The following is an 18,244-nucleotide window of genomic DNA, read 5'->3' as shown; positions in this document are numbered from 1 at the left end:
ACAGGGAGGAATTTTTTCCTAATATATCCCACGAGAAAAAATTGGTGTTTTATCAGAGAAGCACAGAATCATTAAAGTTGGAAAAGACTTCCAAACCCATCGAGTCCAACCCACTAAACCCACCAAACCATACCATGCAGTGCCACCTCTGCTTGTTTGAACCCTTCCAGGGACGGTGACTCCACCACTCCCCTGGGCAGCCTCTTCCATTGCTTGACCATTCTTTTTCAGTGAAGAAATCTTTCCTAATATCCAACCTGAGCTTCCTTTGTAAGACTGTGTCCTGGTTTTTGAATTTGGGATGTTGCAGGTTTGAGAATATGGACACTCTGTGGTCCAGAGGTGGGAGAAATGGCTCTGTACCTTCAGATCCTGACACACACAGACCAGGATGGAAATCCCTTTATTCCATGATGTATGGATTTATGCAAAGCTGTTTACTTTACAGAGGCGCCATTCTGTATTTATGGCTACCATTGTGTCTGCTTTGCCATTAAAACTCCAATTATTGGGGGTTTACTACATGGCTGTAAAAATTTGTAGTGGTTGGAAGCTTGACACATGAAGGTCAACCCTGCAATAATATAGTTTTTAAAAACTTTTAAAACTTTGAGTGATTATAAAATGTGGGAATATAAAAATACTTAAGTATTTTAAGGATTTCAGGTTAAAAGAAGAAGAGCCTGTGGGTTTTCCTGGTGGCTGTATGGATACATCCATGTCAAAGAGCAGGAACCTTTTCATGTCGATATCTGAGCTCCTTCTGTGCTCCTAGAAAATTCATTGTCACAGATTTAGGAAAACATACATTGCTATGCCATTAACTTATTAAAAAAACCTTTCTTTTTTTTTTAATAGAGCATTTAACAGTGAGTGTGATTTTGTGTTTTCTGGTTTTGTTTCAGTGGTGCCACCAGGGAGCCCTGGGCCCATCACCCGGCACGAGTCCTACGACAGCCTGGCCTCCGACCACAGCGGGCAGGAGGATGAGGAGTGGCTGTCACAGGTAAGCTCTGGGGGCTCCCAGCTCAGGAAACAGCCCTGGGAGCCTCTGCAAGTAAAATTCACAACGTTCCTCCAAGTGGGGAGTAAACTCCAGCAGCCAGGGAATTGCTGTGTGTAAAGCTGAGCCCGCTCCTGAGCGTGGGTGTGGATCTGATGGTCCCAGAGCAGATACAGCCCCAACATTCCTGACACAGTCACATCCCTGGAATGAAGTGGGAAGTTTCAGCTGGCACCAGCAAGTGAGCTGCCTTCCTTTTTCTCCTGGCATGGTCCTTTTTGGACAGGGATGAAGGAACTTGGCAGAATGATGGTTCCCTTTGGGTGCTGACCTGAGACTCCCTGCATTTGACCATAAAAATGGGGCAGTAGGTGGTTTATTTCCTTCCTTCCTTCCTTCCTTCCTTCCTTCCTTCCTTCCTTCCTTCCTTCCTTCCTTCCTTCCTTCCTTCCTTCCTTCCTTCCTTCCTTCCTTCCTTCCTTCCTTCCTTCCTTCCTTCCTTCCTTCCTTCCTTCCTTCCTTCCTTCCTTCCTTCCTTCCTTCCTTCCTTCCTTCCTTCCTTCCTTCCTTCCTTCCTTCCTTCCTTCCTTCCTTCCTTCCTTCCTTCCTTCCTTCCTTCCTTCCTTCCTTCCTTCCTTCCTTCCTTCCTTCCTTCCTTCCTTCCTTCCTTCCTTCCTTCCTTCCTTCCTTCCTTCCTCCCTCCCTCCCTCCCTCCCTCCCTCCCTCCCTCCCTCCCTCCCTCCCTCCCTCCCTCCCTCCCTCCCTCCCTTCCATTTCCTGCTGACAATTCCTGTGACCTATGCCCAGATATAAATACTGTATTGCTTTCAAACCATCCTGCTTGGTGGAGGATTTTTTATAAGAGGTCAAATCTTTGTCTTGTTATCCAATCTTGCTTTGTCTCAGTCCATGAAGCTCCTCTCTGAGAACTCAGTAAATTCTTGACCATTTGGCTCAAAACAGAACCTCAGTGTAAGAATGTAGGTCATGAATAATACACTGAGAATTAGTTCCTGTTAGAAATGAAAGGTTAGAGTTAAATAAATAAATAAAATTTACAAATGCTCTGGATTTGCCAAAGCAATTACAAGGTACCTGATCCATGGAATTCACCCTGACAAATTAGGTGGGTTTCCTCTGGTTTAAGAACAATGTTGTTATGGGAGTGATGCATTAAATGTGTTGCTGGGGTGTATGGCATAAGTATGAAATATTTATGGATGGGATTTGCTTCTCCCACTGGTGCATAAATCATACAGAGCTTTTTCCTGAAATGAGAGGTTAGGTTTCCACATGGACCTGTCTAGGAGGAGCATTCACTGGGGATTCCAGTCATGTGAATTCACTTACCTGTCTGAGGTTTCAGATGTGGCTGCACATCGAGGTGTCTCATTTGTCTGTGCTGTCTCTGATTTCTCAGAGCACAAAGATGATGAAACCTCTCAATCAGGGGAGTCAACAGGAATTTTATCTCTGAGCTCATTGGGACCAGATTTCACTTGCAGTTTTCCACCTCTCCAAGACTGTTTGGAGGTATTTGCTTATTTTACTGTTCTGGTGAAACCTCAGGAAAAAAGAGATTATGGTAAACCTACATTGTGGCTGTTTGTTTATTACTAATTCTTGGAAGATAAAATATACCAACGGAACTTAGCCTGCTCGAACTTCACCACATCCATCCCTCCAGAAGAATAAATATATTTATAAAGGGAAAAAAAAAGGTCCCAAGTGATGTCACAGAGCACAGATAATTCCAAGAATGCTCCTGGAATGTTTAATTCCTGCTGAGAGCAGGAGTGATGAGAGCCCTTGGAGCACGGCAACGCCGGCGCTCCCCGAGCAAGCCACTTCAGATTAAGCCTAAAGTGCAAGGATGTTTTTCAGAATTAAAGTGTTGTTATCAACAGTAACAGCAAGCAGTGAAAAAACACCGCCCTTCACTTCAACTTTTCAATTAGAACAGTGGGTAATGTGTGCTGTCAGTGGGAAGTAGATACAATATGTTTGTCCTGCACACAACAGGGGAGTGAATAGGAACATCTGGCCATAGCCTCAGTAAAATTGCAGAGGCATCTGTTTACCTCTCGGCTCTGTGACACTGATGGTTTCGAGCTTAAAATACACAGATTACTTTATCTGTGGCCTAATTTACGCTGCTACATAAAAGCTACTTGCTTCAGAGACGGCTGCAGCCAAGCTGAGGTGGGCTGAGCTCAATGCAGAGATGGAAATAGGGCTGTGGTTGTTGTCTGGCATTAGCAGAGAACTGACATCAGCCAGGGTTTCGAATTGCTCCTTGAAGGTGGAGAATCACATGCATACCTCTATGCATACATCTCTGTACCTATACAAAAATCTGCTCTCATGAATTCCCTCCCTAACTTGCACTTCTTCTGTGAAGATGATTGTTGTTTCAGCAGAAATTGATAGGAACTTCATAGTCTATTTTCTGTTTTAAAAGTATGAGTTCACCAGAGCTTAATATTTTCACTTTGTCTTTCCTTTTTCTGACCTTTAAAAGCTCTTTTTGATTTTTAGTCTGGTGTTGCATGATCTTTCCAGCCTTAATGATTCTATTCTCTTGATTACAGAAGTTGTATGCCTTTAATTTAGTTTTCCTGCTCACAAACCCCCTACTGCTGTTGAATTGTCAGAATTTTGGTTAAATGGATGTTTGTGTGGCACATCCATGGTTGTATTGCTGAGCTGTGAGCTGGGCTCATCCCAGCACTCCTCCCATGGCTCTGGCTTATGGATCTTGTGCTTCCCACAAGATGCTCGGTGCCAGCCTCTCCTCACACGTGCCAACAGGAATTAGGAGCTGTGATTTGCAATCCAGCTCTCACTGTATCCGTGGGAAGCAGTTTAAGTGTGAATTTTCACAAAGCAAAGCTGGAAGGAGCTCCCCAGAAGCGCTGCCCTCGCCCTGCTCAGGGTGAGGGATGTCTGGGGGATGTGGGTTCCTCTCTCTGCTCCATGCAGACTCAGGCAGAAATGTGTTCCCCCTTGGTCATAGCATCTGAGTTTTGGGGTGTATTTCATCATGGCAAGGGAGGAAGGAACAAGATCAGGTGAAGTAGTGGCCAGGATGAAGAATTGATCCTTAAAATAATTAAGGAGCTGGAGTTCAGTGTCCTGAGGCTGGTGGTTCACAAGCTTTCAGGTCTTTGCAAGGAGCTCTTGGCTTTGGCTAAAGCACCCATTCTCTAGCAAAGACATTCCCAATTTCCCCTTGTTAACCATTCCTCCAAACACCCTGGCTGAGAACACCCTTCCCACTTGAGGACAGCAGGATTGCAGGACTCCAGCGTGCTGAGGGAACCGCGCATTGTCTGAAGCTCCTCTCTGTGTTCATCCCTGCCCATCTCCCTCCCACAGGTGGAAATCGTGACCCACACGGGGCCTCACCGCCGCCTGTGGATGGGCCCTCAGTTCCAGTTCAAAACCATCCACCCCTCGGGCCAGACCACCGTCATCTCCTCCAGCTCCTCGGTGCTGCAGTCGCACGGGCCCAGCGACACCCCGCAGCCCCTCCTGGACTTCGACACGGACGACCTCGACCTCAACAGCCTCAGGTAAAAGAAAAACTCATTTCCCAGCTGGCTCACGTTTGTTGTGTGCAGAGCTTGCCTCCTGCCACGGGTGCAGGACAGGCCAGTTTTTATCAGGCTGGTCCAGAGGAAAGGCTTGGAGGAACACCAAGAAAAATCCATCCAGGCCAAGCAGCTCAGATTCCTTTTGCTGCCCCTTCTTGGGCACATGACAGGGAAAGACAGCACAAAATCTGGTGGCCTTGCTCAGTGTCCTCTTGCCTTTCACAGATTCTGCATTGCTTAGTAAATTCATTTTCTCAGATGTGAGTGGGAGCTTTATGCTGTGAATTTAGACAGCGGTCAGTGTGTTGGAACAGCAAGTGAACTTCTGGAATGTTTTCCTCCTCCCTGTTTTTATTTTTCCCACTCATTTTTTTCCTTCCTTGTAATTCTTTTTCATATATTTAATTTCTCTGGGTTTGTACCTTAGCTGATTTGGAATTGGGGTGCAGTGGGTGGCCTTAGGGAAGGGAAGGAGGATGAAGGTAACTGTGGGTTTACATTTACTGGTGATTTGTAGAGAGATTTATGCTCCAAGTGTTTGTGTCCTGCCCAGTAACTCCAGATTTAACAAGTTTCCATGCTCCTGACTCTGCATTTGAAGTCCAAAGTTCTGTGGTAGGGACTTGGATTGTTTGGGCCTGAAACTCTTAGGAGTAAAGCAAGAGAGATGGATGATATGACTAATCCCATCCAAAGTGGGCAGATTGTCCTTGGACTGGAAATCCATGGGTTTGAAATGGGTGATTTCTCCTTGAGTGCAATTATTGCCATGAGTAAGGATATGGCTGTCAAACTTTCAATTTTTTTAATATATATATGTATGTATACATGTGCAGAAGGAAAGCAGAAATTAAAAAGATAATAGATATCTGTGTTAGAAAGGACTCAACAATTACAAATGGATCCTTGAAACGCTGCTGTTGAGGAGAGCAATGGAAGCTTTTTCACCAGGTTTGGGTAGGGTGAGCTTTTTCCTTTGAGGCTTCCTGAGAGCTCCCATCTGAGCCATCCTTTGGGAACACCCACTTTGGCTGAGTCTCTGGGCGGATTATCCCAAACTCAGCTGTACCAAGCAAGGGAAATCAGAACTTTCCAACAGTTTTTAAGCCATTTCACAATGAACTTGCTGCATGTCCCAGCTGATGCTGGTATGGGGCTGAGCGGGGCCAGGTGGTGACAGTGACTCTGCCCAGCGAAGGAGTGGAGCTGTTTAACAAAGGACTGAACGAGGCACTTGTGCGGTCAGTGAGGAGTTTTTAGGGTGGCCCTGCTGCTCTCTGGGTGTCCCCAGCCTGGCTCACCGTGGTTTGTGTGGCTGTGCTTGGCAGGATCCAGCCGGTGCGCTCGGAGCCCGTCAGCATGCCGGGGTCACCGCGGCCCGCCGCCGACCGCCGCGGCGTCTCCACCGTCATCGACGCCACCTCAGGTAGGAGCACCCCTATTTCTGCTTCATCCATCAGTCTGCTCTGTTGTTTTTTTGGCTGGTAACGTGTACTAATTGTTGCCATCGAGGTTGTCGTGGTTTTCTGCACCACGGGGTAAGTGCTGTCTCGTACAAATACTCAATCCTGCCATGATGATGATTTTCTTTCCCCCTCCTCTTACCGCTCAAATGTGAAGTCACAGCGTTGTGGTAAGGTCTGGACACACTATTTATGTAAAGTTTAACATGAGCTATAGAACGCTAAAAACTGCCTAAACTAAAAAGCAGAACATTTACAAATACTAACACTGAAATGCTTTTATTAATGAATGCCCAAAGCGTAGAATATTACAGTTCCATCTCGTTTATAAAGTAGCTTTCATTGAAATGTAATCATAAATGTAATTGATTTCTGTGAACAGTCAGGACAACAGGAGAGTTTATCTAATGTTTGTGTAATAGGCACATTTTCACTGCTCTGCTCTGAAAAGAGTGTGTAGATTTAATACCACAGTGGTTGTGTTAATATCAACAGAGTAATAGATGTTCTATAAAGTTCTCTTTTCCCCTCGGTGCTGGGGAATAGCCTGTCTAAAGAAACAAGGGCAGCAGCACAGCTTTATGTTCCAGTGCAGCTGTACAGCGTCTGAGGGTCCACACAGCAGGATTTTGTCAAATAAAATCTCTCACAAGTAGAATTATTAAACACACAGCATTTGTCAAACAGTCAGGGCGGAGAGGATTTTAATCTTCAGCGATTTGAAAATCCCTGGAGACTCCTGATTGGATTGAGGTTAAACTGTAAAAAGAGACTGTAACACATACAGAAAGGGGTTCCTGAAGGTTGGTTTAAAGAGAGTTAAAATAAAAGCTCCTGTTTCAGGCTCTGTTTGCTGTTTGATGTAAGTGCTGAGTCCAAGATACTTCATTGTTTGCCAAATGAATTTATTTGGGTATTACAGGATATTTCATATATGTGTTTGTAACAGAGTTCAATAGTAACCGCATTTACTTTGGAGATTGAAAATTGTCCTTATAAATTCCATTTTCAAATATTTAAAAGTTGTTAAATTAATTCCTGTTGGGCTTAGACAAACATCTGGTGCTGGTTATTGAAAGGGAATTTTGTTTGTTTTACTACATGGCAAAGTAATTTTGAAAATAATTGTTTGATACAGAAGAAAATATTAATGCATCAGTTATGATTTTTTTTTGCCTAGTTTGTCTATGCTTATTGCTCCTAAAAGGTTCCAAGCTGGGCTCACAGGAGTGCTTGAGGCTGTGTATGTGACACTTGAGATTCAGGGTGATTGAAGGCAGGGCTGTGCCTCACTATCAGCTGATACAGAGACAGATATCAGCATTATCAGGTGGGGATTTTTGCCTTCACCTGTCCCAGGGATGTGAATAATTCTGAAATGTCTCAGTTCTGTAGCTGTAGCACTTCCTAAAGCTGTGTTCCTCCATCTACAATGAACACACAGGGCTGTGCCTCTTCCATGCTGAACAGCTTTTCCTGAGGTGTGGATGGGCCTTTAATATGAACTGACTCATGTGAATGTGATGAAGCCTCATTTGTAATGCCTTTAACATGTGTGTCCATATTAGAATTGCCAAAATCCATTGCATACATTGTTAGGGCACTGAAAATATATTTACTGTGCAGCAGAGACTCAGTTTGGTTATAACACTTCATAAGTTTCTCATAAACAATACGTGGGTTTTGTCAGGGACATGCTGATGGCAGTTTTTATTTGCTTCACCCAGACAGGTTGGGTTGGAATTGATTTTTGACTCAGGGATTTTAGCATCTCTTTGCAGGTTTTGTATTGCCTGATCCTCCCTCTTTCCCATGCAGAACTTAGGGGTTCAAATTCTAAATTGTGTGGTGGTTTAGGTGTGTGACTTGTTGCAAAGTAAAGGAGACATAAGGAAAATAATTACACTGTTTTTTGAGGTTTCCAACTTTTCTTATAACAAGGCCCAGCAAAGGCAAGCAGAGTATTTTATGCTTGTTTTCTTCTCTTCCCACCTCTGAGATGTGCAGAAAACTCCTTTAATCTCAGCTGTGGATGGGAAGGGTTTGGTTTTAATCCCACTCCTGCTCAGCACTGGGTTTTTGTGTTCCAGTCCACCACTTGAAGCATTCTCATTTCCTGCTCTTCCCACGGCTGACGTTCTTGATGGAAAGGACATTGTTAGGTCTGAAGGATTTTTAAGTAGATCATAAATTTCTCCTGCCTGAGCTGAACCAGGAAGGGATTGTGCAGCTGTGCCCCTGCACTGGAGCCTGCTGCACTTGATGAAGATGCTTATCTGCAGCTTTGATTGCCTGTTGCTGGGAGATGCAACCCGCGTGGCGCCTCTGCTTATCTGACTCATCACTTCTCCTTCCTATCCAAAGACTTCAAGTACATGTTTATCATCTCCCATTATCCTTCTGCCTTTCTCAAGAGCTTCCTTCCTTCTCCCCTGATGGTGACAATTCTTTTGTTGCATTTAATAAGCAGTTTGTGTGGGGTTTTTTAAGCGTGGTTTTCCTCGTGTGTCTGTAAAGCTGTGGTGTGCTAAGGACGATCTCGCCAGATCACGTGCAAAAGTCTTCATTTAAAAAGTGCAAAGCTCTAATGGTGTTATCAATAATGAAAATTTGCAGTGGCATTCTCAAGGTGGATGGCTGAATCTGTAATGATTACTTGGATATATTTTGAAAATGCATATTACAATATGGTTATCTCAACTCAAAATTCTCCTAAGATTATTCTCTGGCTTTTCGAGAAAAGTTTGCAAAAATTCACTCACCTAAAGCCTACTGGACATTTATCCCTCAGTGCACATATTTTAGTCACATGCATCACGGAGAGAATATACCCCCAAGGATTAAATGCAGTGTAATTCCAGATGCTGTTCCAGAGTTTAAAGCTGTGCAAAGCAGGAAGCCTTTGGTGATAATGCAGCAGCAGCACCACTGCACACAGGAGCTGCTCACAAGCAGAGGGTGTTTGTCCCTCCTCCCCACAGTGTGCTCAGGCTGTGGCCTTGGCTTTGACACGGGTGGGTTAAGCCTTAGTAAGTCAGGTTCTATTTATGAGCCCAGAAATGAAAGAGAAACCCTGAAGAAACCAGGCACCTCTCTGAGTTTTCATTCTGTAACCTGTGGAGGAATGGCCTACATCGTATGTGTTACATATCTGAAAAATCAAACCTGGCAGAACTCTGTTAGGGATGTGGGCAGGTTAGGATACCTGTACAGTCAACTCGGAGCTTTCAGAGCTGGAAAAGCTCTGGGGAAGGGATTTTGCAGCATTGCTGGTCACTGAGTTTGCCCACACAGCTGCACTGAGTGTACAGAGCGTCTCCCTTCAGCTGCACCCCAGGTGTGGGCTCAGGTGTGCTCAGGGACTCAGCCCTGCTCATTTGGGAGAAGTGCCTGCATCTCTGTGTCTGTCTGTGTTGTTTTTTCTTGTTTATTCCCTCACACAAAGAGGTTTTGGACTCTTACCCATCAGCCAAGTAATGATTTGGTTGCATTGCTAGTGGAGGATGAGAACATTGGCAGAGGAATTGTCTCATCTCTTTTTTTTTTTTGCATCAACCTCTTCCTTTCCTGCTGGGAGGAGATCACAGAATAGAATCATAAATCTGTTTCTTTCTTGCCTAGAATAGATGTAGAAATTGAGTGGGAAGGATTTCAGTGAATGGCATTATTTAATGAATAAAATTAATTTGTGGAAAAAAAAGATGCTGAGGATTCTTTTCCTCATTAATTGTGTGTGGGGTGGGGGGAACCTTAATGTTCTCAACTGAAGCCTGGTGAGTGCTGTGCTGCAGGGGGATGCACACATCATTTTTTAATGAAGATTGTTTATTACTGTTGTATGAAACTCTGACAATGCTAAGCTCTCTTCTGGTTACTTCAATCAATGCCCACTTAAAATCAGCTTGTAATTTACTACTTCCCTTTCTTTTGTGTGTGACTGGCTGGTCACGGGCAGAGAGCTCTGCCTGCAGAGGGTTTAATGAACAGGAATTGACTGGGGCTTTGTGTGGGAGGGAGTTGTCCTTTTATTGTTCATCACCTCACCTGGGAGCCAGCGACCACGGGACAAATTTTTACTGTCCAGCAACGCTCTCAGTTGGAATTTAATGAACACTTCTGCTGTCACACCTTAAACCATCTGAGCTCCTTTCTGTTGTATGCACAATCAAATATTCATTCCCAAACGCTGTACACCACAAAGTGCTGCCTGGGAGCAGATCAGTTATTCAGGTAGTGAAGATGTGTGAATGCAGCTGGCAGATGAAGTCACCAACATTGTGAATTCCCAGGCTGGCCCTGCTGCCACAGGCAATAAATGCCAGGGCTGGGCTCCCATTCCAGAGCTCTGGTGTCACAGGCTGCTGGAGCTGCCCTGCTTGAGTGGAGCCAGCCGGGGCTGCGGGGAGATGAAATCAATCCGGGCTGCAGCCCTTGACCTGAACCTGTAATTACCTGCACGGGATAAAGGTGGTTTGTTGTGGCAGATAGAGATTGCACTCGGGGCTGCAGAGGATAATGCTGGGCTTTGAAGGCAAGGAGAGGCTTTGGCCCCTGGGCTGTTCTTCGCAGCAATTGAGAGGTTTTAATAATGGGCAGAGAACAAGCTGCTCTTAGAGGGCATCACCTGTTCAGTAACACAGAAACACCGACCCAGCTCTGCTTGGTTTGGAGTTATTCATCCTGTCAGCCTGATTCTACAGGAGTTTAATAAGTTATGGTTCGTTCCTGGAATAACTTCTGTGCTTATCCTATTAATATAGCTATTTAAAATGCTTCTAATGTTACCTCTTTGCATAACATTTTAGGCATTATTCCCTGACTAGTGACTAAATGTGGGATATCTCAGGTATCTTTGTTTCCTCACATGTGCTCCTGCTCATCTGCTTTGCTAAGTGTGTGTGCACGAGCTGCATTATGCAGAATTCTGGTACTTTGAATGTTTTCAACTTGATTTATTTCATCTAATTTGAGAAAATGTTATCTGATGATTTCTGAAGAGAGCCTTAAGACAGAACTGACTCCAGCAGGCTCCAAGATGCCAATGCAGTGTACATGATTACATCTAGAAACAGCTATGCCCTATAGACTGGGGAGATGTGAGGAGAAATTAAAATGACCTGACACTCCTGACTGGGCACTTGCTGCTGGATCATTGCCTGGGCTGGGAAAAGACTCAGCTGCAGGGATCCATGGAGTAGCATTAATGTCTCCAAACACTGGTGGGTGTTTTCTGGAGGCAGGAGGAGTACACTGGAGAGGACAGGCATGGCAGCACTGAGTGAAAGGCAGCAGAATCATTAGATACTGATTTAATTTTCCACCCTGTGATGATTGTGGGTGGTTTAGTCACTTGTGGACGTGGCAGCTCAGTCCCCACAGCACAATGTGGTGATGTGGGGTAGCTTTACCCTGCAAGGAGCAGAGGAGACTCCTCATCCCAGTTTGCCTCTGGTATAACTGAGCAGTGTAATAGTGATTGAAGCAATTCATCTCTTCTGAGACGACTGCATTTCAAACCAGGTCTGTATCAGCTTGAAAAAACGGTGCTGCATGCATCTAAAATAAAAAATAAAACCCCAGCAGCTTCTAGACCCTGCAGTGTTGGGTGGAATTTGCCTTCCAGCAGTTGAGGTGCTGCTCTCCTTGTTCACCTCCCCCTGGGATTTTTGGCCATCCTCTGTGGATGCCCCAGCTCCCTGGGAGCTGAGCTGTGACCTCCCCACACTGTAACCAAATCCAGGGAGCTGGGATTGTCTCCACACAGGAAGACAGGTTGCAGTGGGGCCCCCAGGGTGATGCTAATGGTCAGTGGCACAGTGCTGCTGCTCCAGACAGTTGTTCTCGTGTCACACAACCTGCCTGACGCGTGTAGGGGCTCCATTAGTGCAGCCTCTGCAGTGTCTCACTGCTCAAGTGTGAGCCACTAACTTCCAGTTGGGGAAGCCACCTTCAGTTCATAGCAGCTGAAAAAACTGGGCTGGAGCGTGGTGGAAGCACAGAAATGCCTTGGGTTTATTTAGGGGAGGAAAAAAAATAATCTTGTTATCCGGGGTATTTTGCGCTGGTTAACAAAATCTCATTCTTAATAGGAGATTCTTATGTGCCCCTTAATTATCTTTCATTAACAGTTGTTAATGCTGTGTGTAGGTAGCTTTAAAGCTCTGAATAAGTGGGAAGTGTTGATTCTAATCATATCTGACACCACAATCTTCTGTGGAACAACACATGAGCTGAGATTCCCGATGGGCTCCTGTAGGATACAATATTTATTATAGCTGGAGATCTAAGAGCTCCCAGCTACTGTTAAACTTACAAGAGATCCAGAAACCTCAGTGTCTGTACTTGTGTTTTGAGAGATTGCACAGAAATAACACACCACTGGTATTTGCAGGCAGCGTGTGCATTGACATTTCTGCTCTTTTCCTGCACTGCTTAAAGGAAGTGTTTTGCAAATCTTTATATTTTTATAAGCTTGTAACATATTCTAAGCTCATCTATTAATCTAGACTGCTCGAAATGGCCTTAAAATGGATGTGCAAGTTAAAAGGGGAGTATTTGAATCGTGGAGTCAGTACTGTTTCAGGGAAAGCTTTATTTGTAAGCAGTTTATAATAGAGACATTTTTATTTAGTGATTTCACTAAATTAGGCTATATCTTTTGAAGTATTTGCTCACCATGTCCCATGTTTGCTTTGAAAACATCTAAATATGCCTCATTATTTCTCATTGCCACTTTGGCCTGCAGTCTCTGTTAAGGGTTTCAGCCATCAGGATTCTGGTTCTCATCCTCTTGAGATCCTCCTCTCCTTTTTTCAGGAGGTGTTCCAGAACATCAACCCATCCTCGGGGCTCTGCAGACCCTTCCTTTTGTCTTTCAGCTTCTTCTTGCTGTAATTTTTAATGTAATATAAACACAAGCACTGATTTTCCCCTCTGTTACTCCAAAAGGAGCAGGTTTTAGCCATTGTCCATTAGAGTGTGATAAGGATGAGTGAGCAGAAGTGTGGATTTGGGGATATGACATAAAACTGAGCTATTTGGCATGATAAATTAGCCAGGCATTTCATCTACTCTAAGGTGCAGTTTAATACCTTGAGGGTGTTCCAGTCACAGCCTCCTCACCCTGGCTACTCACTGGAGTAAAGATGTTCTCTGCTGGGAATAAATATTTATATCTAGGTTGAAATACAGCCTGTTGGTGCTTACTTGTGTATATATTTTATTGCCTCAGTGACGTAAAGGGTAAAGAAACAGATGGAAAATATTTTGTTTTCCTTAATTATCCACCACTGTGGGATACCCATTGGCTTGGAGCTGTGGCTCCTCCCCTGCCTTGGACTCCATCCCTGGCATCACCCCAGGCAGATTTTAATAGTTCTTTATCTGCTGCCTGCATTGCTTTTAACTTTCACTTTTTATTACAACCCAGGCTAAATTGGGTGCTGGTTACTGCTCCAGCTCTGGCTGGAGAGCTCTGAAAAGCCAAAGCTTGGTGCCAGCAAGTGGCTGCTGCAGAGAGCAGGGGGTGACAGGAGCCCCTGAGTGTCACCATCCTCCTCCTCAGCTGCTCTGGTGTGCCAGGAGGGTCCTGGAGGTGCCAACTTCCAGCTGTGGAGCTTTTATTCCTGCCTGGAACAGCCCACCTGGAAATCTCCTTCCAAGAGGAACACAGAGTCCCTGAGGGAGCTGGTGAAGCCAAGCACTGCCTGTGCTTAAACCTGGTGCTGCTCCCCTTGTGAAGGTGAAAACAAGCAGGGCACAGTCAGCTAAAGACAGAAAACACATTTGGGATTATTGGCATCGTTATTCTGGGAATTCTGCAGGTGAGAGGTGGTCCCTGAGCCCTGGTGCCCCAAGGCAGTTCAGTGCAGGCCTGGAAAATGCAGCAAGGGAAAAGCAAAAGGTGCTGATATGAACAACACATGGTTTCTGCTGGAGTTTGGCCACAGATTTAAGGCCTCAGAGTGGATTCCTGGAGCCTTCGTATCCTCTCCCAAAACCAACACAAAAGCCTTTCCAAATACATTTTATAAGCTCTGCAATGGTAATAGTCCCATCAGAAATCCCATGTCCCCGGGTCAGGTGGGGTGCAGACCATCCTCTCCTGAAATCCAGGCTTGCCAAGCCTTTCTTCCCTGCCATTTCCCCCCAGCAGCAGCGGGCAAACATTTGTGCCTGGCTGGAGGGCCCGGGGCCTGGCACAGCTGCAGTCCCTGGGGCTCACATCTGTGCAGGGCCAGGGCTCCCCCCCTGCCCCGTGTCCCAGCTGGGGCTCCCTGCAGCCCACCCGGACCAGGGCTGACTCCTGCTTTTGTCAGCTTTGGCACGGCTTGGACGAGTGGGAGTTTTGGTAGCTGGCTCTGCCATCCCCTTTTGGGATGCATTTCCTGGGCTCTGAGTCACGGTATGAGAAATGACACATCCAGAGCAGCTTTTGATTTTGGGTCATTTCAAAGAACCCATCCAGGAAAGTGCTACCTACTTAATTTGGCCTTGATGCAAAAAAGCAGGAGAAGCCACTGTTGCAGTGAGAACCTTGCTAGCTCCTTGCAATTCCCATTAATTGGGATTTTCACCTCTATTATTTACAGCAGGAATGCTGAGCAAACTGCTGTGTGCCCTATCTTTTGCCCATCATTTAAAATATATTTTAAAAGCAAGGATAATTTTACTTGTGATTGAATGTGAGATGCAGTAAATGGCTGTAGATCATCTGCGAAGTTGTTTGCGTTGCTGGTGGATTTTTAACAAGCAGAAAGTTGCCGTGAAAGAATTTGGAGAAGCAAAAAGTGCTCTGGTAGTCTTTTGGTCTTGGTGTTTGTATTTAAGCTCTTCAAAAAAAAACCCAAATAAAAGCAAACCAACACCCAGTATACAGTGAAATGCTTACAGGGAGCTACATTTTAGCACTGAAGTTAGATAAAAAATTCACTATATCATAAGTGAACCATTTCCCCCTTGATTTGTGTCCAAAATATGAGGAAAAATCCTGCAGCTGCATTATGCATTTTACAAAAGAACATATGCATGCATTTAAATCATTTACATTTCATCTTTGCTTTCTCTTATTTTTAACCCATATTATGGTGAGTGACAGCGTGTTTGGAAAACTGAGGTTGAAAGCAAAGTTTAAACTTTGATGCCCAGTAAGCTGAGCTGCCAGCAGTGCTTCACTATTTCATGATTTTATTTCAAAGTTTGGCTCGTGCTTTTTTCCTTTCTCTCCGATGAAACGTGATTGAAACTTTGTGAATCTGGCTGACAAAAAAGTTAAATTATACTGCACATGGTTTGTGCTGGTCCTACAGTTCCTGCAGAGGAAGAAAATCCATCCTTATGGAAGCAAGTCCTTGGGAGGATGCACAGCTTAAAGATGTTCTGGGCTGGGGCTCAGTGAGTTTATTAATTGGTGATCATTGCGTGGAATCAAATATTCCCCATGCTATAAAATGGTTTTTGATAGGGGGCAGAGGAGGGGGAAGGTGGGGAGGCACCAGCCCTGTCTGATGTGGCCATTTCTCAGCATTACCATTTCTCAAACTCCAAACATTAGTTTGATTTCAGTCATCTACTCAGCATTTCTAAGGAATTTCCAGCTGATCCAGGTGTGGGATTGCAGCAGTCATTTCCTGCACCACATTTGTTAAACTCCCGACTGATCCCCCCTGCAGCAGGAGCTGAACAAGAGTTTGTGCTGGGGGTGTGATGTGTTGTTCAGTGCCGTCAGCAGGCAGCACTCCCCCTCTGCTGTGCGTGAACAAATAAAATCCGGCTTTATTGGCCTAGTTCTGGCCTTTTAATAACCCTTCAGTGAGGGATTGTGCAAGGCGTGAAGTGCGAGCGCCCGCCCGGGTCACGGCGCGTGACGGGGGCACACGGGGGTGGCAGCTGAGGGCAGCCCCTGTGCCCAGGGGACCCGGAGCTGGGCTCTCCAGAGCATCAGAGGTACCAAAGGTGCTGGACAGTGGGGTTTGTCACCTTCCCCTCACCCCACGGAGCCGCCCTGGTGTGACCTGTGCCACCGGCGCGGTGACAGGACAGGGTGACAACACCCAGACCTGCCCTGTGAGGAGCCAGTACAGCCCGGGCTGTGCCACACAGCCAGGCTGGTCCAGGCTGTCCCTGAGCCCCGGGGCTGGCAGGGACAGTGTGGCACACACAGAGCCACGGGGGGTGCTGGAAAATGTAGGTTTGGAACTAAATGTAGGTTTGGAACTAAATGTAGGTTTGGGGGTCTTTGCACGCATCTCTTAGATTCAGACCTCAACATATACAGCAGGACCTGCATCCCCCTAACAGCTTGCAGAAATTATTCCTCATTGTCTTCACCTTCCACAAGAGTTAAACTTCCAGTTCTTAATTTATTTTGCTGGTAAAGATTGACTTATAGTCGAGGATATCACGTGGAGGACCTGTAACTTATTTGTATATCCATCCTTGCATGTTTAAAACCAAGTCGAGAAACTAATGAGGTTACAAAAATATTGCTGATCCTGAAGCAAATACAGTTGGAGAACATATGCTTTGGTTTTACATTTCTGCCTCTAAAAGGTGACATGTCCCGTGTTTGTCATTTAATTTAACATTCTATATATTTTTAAACGGCTGTATGATTTGAAGTCTCCAGATGCCAGGCTTTGTGCTAAATGAGGTTGACAGTTCAGTGATGTGGAAGGCCATTATCTCACCTTTGTGCTTCTAAACTGTAGCCACTTGCCTTTGCCTGCTCATAATGCATTTACTGCCTTACAGCCCAGGAATTTTTAACACCTATTGAAAGCATTAATTAGCTATGCCACACTGATGAGCGCTTTAAGTGAAAAGCAAGAATTGATGCTGCACTTTGAGTTGGTATTTCTCCCACTTCAGAGGATGAGTACCTAGAGAAATGAAACCCCCACATTCCTCAGGCGAATTCAAGCCCTGACTGTGCCCTGGCCATCAGCACAAGTGGCAGTGCCACATCAGAGCTTCTGTCCACGTCCCATCCCTGTCTGTGTCCTGATCAACAGCTCTAAATGGCTCCATCCCTGCCAGCTCTGCTATCTGTGAACCAATAAACCAAAATTCAGGCTTTTGCATCCCATTACTGCTGTCCTGAGTCAGCAGGTCTCGGATAGGATCATTTTTCTCTACCCTTGGAAAACAGATAATCATTACTTGGCTGGTGAAGTTCAGTAATGCAAGAATAAATGTGTCACTTGGATCTTAAAAGCTCACCAGCTAGAAACTCTCCCTCTTGTCTGATCAGGCCTCCAGTGCCTTTGATCACCATTTTCTCCTCTTTCTCAGCAGTAAACTTCTTGGTTTTCTCCATTTTCCTGGGCCCTTGTGCCAGTGCTGCAGATCCCAGCTGTGCTCAGGCACCATAAGGTTTGTATGATTAGTCAGCATTTGGTTTCCATATTTAGCAAAAGTACGTCTGGAGAAAATATTCTTGTACATATTTCCAGCAGTAGGATCAAAGCCCTCTCTAGGTTCTGAATTTTAATTTATCTCTCCTTGCTTGCTGTAGAAGGAACATCAAATGGAGTTTGTGTTTGTGGGAGGGAAGGGAACCTTTTGCTGGGTAGTTTTGGGAGCTGCATTCATCCCAAATCTTTAAATCCTGCCCTTTCCTCCTCCAGAGCATTGCCAAGCTCTGAATCTTGAGGTTTGTGCCTGTTTCTACCCAGGTGTCCCTTCTTTCTTTGAATCCTGGGACCTCTCCCATTTTTGTTTCATTTTTCCTCAGATTTTCCTCTTGTCTCCAGCCACAGCTGCTGAGCACATCTTCCACCCTTGTCAGTGTTTTCTGGAGCTCCTAATCCCTGTGTTGGCTCCTTTTCTGCTGTAACACATGCACAGTTCACACCCCTACATCGAAGGAATTCTTGTTCCTGTCTTGTCTTTGGAGTTTTTTAGTAAATTCCCCCAAGCTCTCTTCCTACTCCTAATATCTGTCAGAATTTGCCTGGAGAAGTGACTGCCCCATCCCTGGAGGTGTCCGAGGACGAGGGCTCGGAGCAGTCTGGGATAGTGGAAGATGTTCCTGCCCATGGCAGGGGCTGGGAATTGATGATCTTCAAGGTTCCTTCCACCCACACCATCCCATGACTCAATTTAATTTAACCCTCCGTAAGAAGCAAAGATCTGGAAAATAAGATCTGAACCTTTTCCAGAGCTCCACTCATCCTTCAGGT

General features: G+C 45.3%; 1 protein-coding gene across 7 annotated transcripts in view; it reads left to right on the top strand.

Annotated features, from left to right (window-relative positions):
• BCAS3 (BCAS3 microtubule associated cell migration factor) overlaps positions 1-18,244 on the top strand; it is a 300,416-nt gene that overhangs the window by 121,052 nt on the left and 161,120 nt on the right. For all 7 annotated transcript variants that reach the window (XM_063402849.1, XM_063402852.1, XM_063402848.1 and 4 more), the window contains exons 20-22: positions 906-1,006; positions 4,382-4,578; positions 5,928-6,025. In XM_063402849.1, coding sequence (XP_063258919.1) covers positions 906-1,006; positions 4,382-4,578; positions 5,928-6,025 — 396 coding nt within the window. The remainder of the gene's footprint in view (positions 1-905; positions 1,007-4,381; positions 4,579-5,927; positions 6,026-18,244) is intronic.

The sequence above is a fragment of the Prinia subflava genome, chromosome 8, assembly GCF_021018805.1.
Source record: "Prinia subflava isolate CZ2003 ecotype Zambia chromosome 8, Cam_Psub_1.2, whole genome shotgun sequence".
NCBI lineage: Eukaryota > Metazoa > Chordata > Aves > Passeriformes > Cisticolidae > Prinia > Prinia subflava.
This window is presented reverse-complemented; position numbering and strand designations above follow the sequence as displayed.